At 50.9% G+C, this 5,108-nt stretch overlaps 1 protein-coding gene across 1 annotated transcript; it reads left to right on the top strand.

Moving 5' to 3' along the window:
* Positions 1 to 1,234: 1,234 nt before the first annotated feature.
* On the top strand, positions 1,235 to 4,718 carry LOC112071656 (C2 calcium-dependent domain-containing protein 4C-like). The gene is made up of 3 exons (XM_024139085.2): positions 1,235 to 1,420; positions 2,593 to 3,361; positions 3,500 to 4,718. Exons 2-3 carry the CDS (start codon positions 2,618 to 2,620, stop codon positions 4,046 to 4,048), a joined length of 1,293 nt encoding a protein of 430 aa, XP_023994853.1. The 5' UTR covers positions 1,235 to 1,420; positions 2,593 to 2,617; the 3' UTR covers positions 4,049 to 4,718.
* Positions 4,719 to 5,108: the final 390 nt, after the last annotated feature.

The following is a 5,108-nucleotide window of genomic DNA, read 5'->3' as shown; positions in this document are numbered from 1 at the left end:
TTGAGGTCAGGGRTCTGTGCAGSCCAGTCAAGTTCTTCCACACAAATCTTGACAAACCGTTTCTGTATGGACCTTGCTCTGTGCACATCATGCTGAAACAGGAAAGGGCCTTCCCCAAACTGTTGCCACAAAGTTGGAAGCACAGAATCGTCTAGAATGCCACTGTATGCTGTAGCGTTAAGTTTTCCCTTCACTGGAACTAAGAAGTCCAAACCATAAAAAACAACTCAAGACCATAATTCCTCCTCCACCAAACRTTACAGTTGGCACTATGGATTTGGGSAGGTAGCGTTCTCCTGGCATCCACCAAACCCAGATTTGTCTGTRGMACTGCCAGATGGTGAAGCGTGATTCATTACTCCAGAGAACGCATTTCCACTGCTCCAGAMTCCAATGGCAGCGAGCTTTACACCACTCCAGCCGACGCTTGGCATTGCACATGGTAATCTTAGGCTTGTGTGCGGCTGCTCGGCCATGGAAACCCATTTCATGAAGCCCCCGATGAATAGTGAGTGTTGCAACTGAGGACATACAATTTTCACGAGCTACGTGCTTCAGCACTCAGCGGTCCTGTTCTGTGAGCTWGTGTGGCCTATCACTTCGTGGCTGAGCACCTAACACTTGCCAATAACAACACTTACAGTTGACCGGGGCAGCTCTAGCAGGGCAGGAATTTGATGAACTGACTTTTTCYAAAGGTGGCAACATATGAAGGTGCCACGTTGAAAGTCACTGAGCTCTTCAGTAAGGCCATTCTTCTGCCAATGTTTGTCTATGGAGATCGCATGTCTGTGTGCTCGATTTTATACACCTGTCAGCAACGGGCATGGCTGAAATCCACTAATTTGAAGCGATGTTCAAATACTTTTGGCCAGATAGTGTAAGATACAACAAATTGAACAAAATCAAAACGTCTGGGAGTTGAGACAAGAATGGAGGTAGAATGTCTGAGTAGTGGAGAGGAGGAATAATCTTGTCCACAGACAGGGGGGTCGTTAACGTTAATGTTATTGTTTGCAAATACAATGAGTTGGCTATACGAAATAGCACGGAAACAATGATTTGCCCCGCGGTTAACATCAAAACACGTATTTAAGCAAATTACATCCTATTTTGAGGAGGGCGGGTGGACAGATTGGGAACCTCCCACTGGCTTCCAGTCACCATGGAGAGCGCGGCGCGCGGGGTCCATATATAACCCAGAGGTGAAACTGATTCATCAGAGCCCCAACTATGTGTTTTTGTGCCCAACAGTTAGGTTACTCTGTCTGTGTAAAGTAGGTTAGCTAGGCAACCCATGTGAGCTGAATTACGGAAAGTATTGAGGGGACACGGACAGACGCATGTGAGGGAAGTTGGAACATTTTCTGTTTTTATCGGGATTTCAGCAGGAGAGCGAGAGTAACACTTCAGCGCAACGGTGAGATCCATGAGTTCCGGTGATGCAACAGGTCCTCCGGTTGTCTTTGCTTGTAGACTCATCACTAACCGTTTTTTAATCAGTGACCGTGATTTTGTCTGTGTCTATTTTACAAGTTGTTCTCATTTCAGAGACCATCCCGCCTAAAGTGCGTAAAAGTTGGTCAGCTGCGCACAATGTCAAATATCTTTATAATTACATTCTCTCCTCGATTATAGATAACCGTATTTTCAAATTGTCTTTGTTTGGTGGAATCATAAATCTGACTAGATTGACTTTACCTCTCTTTGATATGATAGGTTATGCGCATTTATGCGCACTTACGGGAAGTCTTCACGTTTATCAAAGTCGGTGCCTTCAGGGGAAGCAAACACATTTAAAACTGAATTAACTTTTTTTACCTTGATTTATTTAATGTTCAAGGATTTTAGAGACTTTCATCAATGGGGTGCAGTGATAGAGAACAATCTTTCTTTGTTCTATTATATCACAAGGACTGGATTTAATCAGTCCTGTCTATAGTCCACCAGGATTTATTAGGCAAAAATATTTTAATTAGACTACAGAAAAAGGAATAATCATATGCTACTGCGTAATAACCTACTGCAATCGGGATTCGATTGAAATGAGGGTACTACCGCAGGGGGGCGATTCAATAMAAGCTTTAAACGGCATAGGCTACAGCCTGGAGCACGCTGGTGCTTAGCAACACGTTTGGACTTGCCGTTTGGCCTTACAGCCTCACATTTTTCTTGGAATGATTCCACAACAGCTGTGATGTTCAATTATCTGATAATAGGGAAATGCTTTGGTTTGGAGTTGCTATGGAAGCTCTCCTGTGGTGTCTCTGACATTTCACCAGGCACTGGGTGCATCTCAATAGTCTAACATGGCTTCCTCTACTTGCATGATTTCCTTGATCCAAACTGTTTTGAGAGGCAGGTGGCAGGTTATAGCAAATTAAGTTGACTTGCCATATTGCTTTCAACTAACATCAGTGCAGTTTAGGAGTTGAAGCAAGGAGATGGCATAAACTCACAATATTAAGACTCCTCGTATCTGTCTGTGTCTGTATGCCGCGGTTTGATTTACATGTTGACTCAAGGTGATGTCACTTCCTACCTACCTGTTACTGTATGACATCATCACTTCCTGTCCACCTGTGCCTGCAGCTAGCTTCAGGCCCTGGAGGGAAGCATGTGGCTCCTGGAGAAGTTCCGTGGCTCTCACAATGGTCACTCTGCGTCGGCAGGGGACAAGCAGCAGACCCAGACTGGCCCCGTCTCCGTCTATAACAACATCATCACCCCTGATAAGATCCCTGACTTCTTCATCCCCCCCAAGCTCATCTGCTGCCCTTCAGAGGSAGAGTGCCTAACTCCGGAGACCCAGCCCCGCTCTACTCTGTGCCCCTCCGCCTCGGAGCACACCATCTGCAGCCAAACCCAGGGCAACTGCACCCGGAACCCCCGCAGCCCACGTCTGCTCTCCCGGCTGGCTGGGGACACCCGCAGCCTCTTGAGGGCCGCTAACCGCCACGTCATCCAGATAGAGAGCGCCGACGACCCGGGGAGCGGGGTAGGGGAGGGGGGAGACCCTAACACCAATGCAGACCCCCAGTCCCAGACAGCCATGTCCCTGCCTTACGTCCCCAAAGCCCAGACCTCGTACGGCTTCTCCACCCTGGTGGAGAGCCCCCACACCCGCCGCAAGGAGTCCCTGTTCCACAGCAACCCCAACAGCCCCCACACCTCCCCGGGCTCCCAGAGACGCACCCAGGGGGGGAACCACCTGACCCCCTCCGACCCCAACCCCTACCGCTATTTCAGCGGGGGTGAGAGCGACACGTGCTCCTCAGCCGAGTCCTCCCCCTTTACCTCCCCTCTCCTCACCCGCTCCGCCTCCCTCCTCCGATCCATCACACAGGAGACGCAGGCCAAGGTAAACAGTAAGGATGATAACCATAAGGATGATCACATTATTTACAAAGTGTTTTCAAAATACATTTAGCTCAGAATTTCATGATACCTTCTATCTTATTATCATCCCTTCCCATCCCTGATTTGATTTCCCCCTCAGGTGTCTCGTGCCAAGCGTACCCTGGCGCGCCACAGCTCCCTGTCCACAGACGAGTGCAGCTCAGCCGACAACAGCCCCAACCTGACGCGCCGTCGCCTGCGCTGCCCTCCCTCCCCCGCCTTCCGCGGACGCAAGGGGACCGGCTCTGGGGGGGCAAGTTCAGACCTCCAGCGCGAGCACTCGGTCAACCTCCACAAGGGTGGCACGCTGAGGATCAGCATGCACTACGACGCCGAAACGGCCCGACTGAGGGTCCGAGTGCTCGCCGCCGAGGACCTGTATGACAAACAGACGGACGTGAAGAGCATCAACTGCTGCGTGTCTCTGTACCTGAACCCGGGCAAGCAGCAAAAGCAGAGGAGCACTATCATCAAGAACAGCAGGAACCCCGTGTTCAACGAGGACTTCTTCTTTGACGCCGTGCCCGCCACCCAGGTTAAGAGCCTGGCCATGAAGATGAAGGTGGTGAACAAGGGTACCAGTCTGAAGAGAGACCTGCTGCTGGGGGAGAGGGAGGTGCTGCTCAGCGAGCTGCTGCCAGGCTTCTAGGGACACAAAGATGCTCCCTCCCCTGGTTATCTCCCTTGTCACCCTTCACTCGTTTACTCCATTTGCCTGATCTGATAGGGAATCAATTATGGTGGGCACTAGGTAGAGCTATTGCTTCACAGCTCACCTACCATAGTTTACCTACCACAGCTCACTTACCACAGCTCACCTACCACAGCTCACCTACCACAGCTCACCTACCACAGCACACCTACCACAGCTCACCTACCACAGTTAGCCTACCACAGCACACCTACCACAGCTCACCTACCACAGTTAGCCTACCACAGCACACCTACCACAGCTCACCTACCACAGTTAGCCTACCACAGTTAGCCTACCACAGCTCACCTACCCAGTTAGGCCTACCACAGCACACCTACCACAGCTCGCCTACCACAGTTAGCCTACCACAGTTAGCCTAGCACATTAGCCTACCACAGCACAACTACCACAGTTCACCTACCACAGTTCACCTACGCCACAGCTCACCTACCACAGCTCACCTACCACAGCTCACTTACCACAGCACACCTACCAGCAGCTCACCGACCACAGCTCACCTACCACAGTTAGCCTACCACAGTTAGCCTACCACAGCTCACTTACCACAGTTCACCAACCACACCACACCACAGCACCCCTACCACACATACCTAACCGCACCACAGCCCACACCTACCACAACTGTACTACCACAGTACCCTACCACACCACCGTACCACACCTACCACACCCACTTACACCCCACAGCACCCCTACACACAGTACCTCCTACCAACACCACCTACCACACCTACCACAGCCCCCCTACCACACCACAGCTCACCTATCCCAAGTATGCCGCCTACCTACAACACCTACCACACCTACCACAGCCCCCCTACCACACCACAGCTCACCTACCACAGCCCCCCTACCACACCACAGCACCCCTACCACAGCTCACCTACCACAGTTCACTTCCTACCCAGTCAAGTCAGATCTGTGAAGGGGATTGAACAAGAACAAAGGGGAGCAGACAACTTCTTGAAATGAAATGCGGCCAAGGTGTTTCTTC

The sequence above is a fragment of the Salvelinus sp. IW2-2015 genome, unplaced genomic scaffold (assembly GCF_002910315.2).
Source record: "Salvelinus sp. IW2-2015 unplaced genomic scaffold, ASM291031v2 Un_scaffold1675, whole genome shotgun sequence".
In the NCBI taxonomy this organism is placed as follows: Eukaryota; Metazoa; Chordata; class Actinopteri; order Salmoniformes; family Salmonidae; genus Salvelinus; species Salvelinus sp. IW2-2015.
The sequence above is the reverse complement of the archived record's forward strand: the minus strand, read 5'-3'. Positions and strand labels throughout refer to the sequence as shown.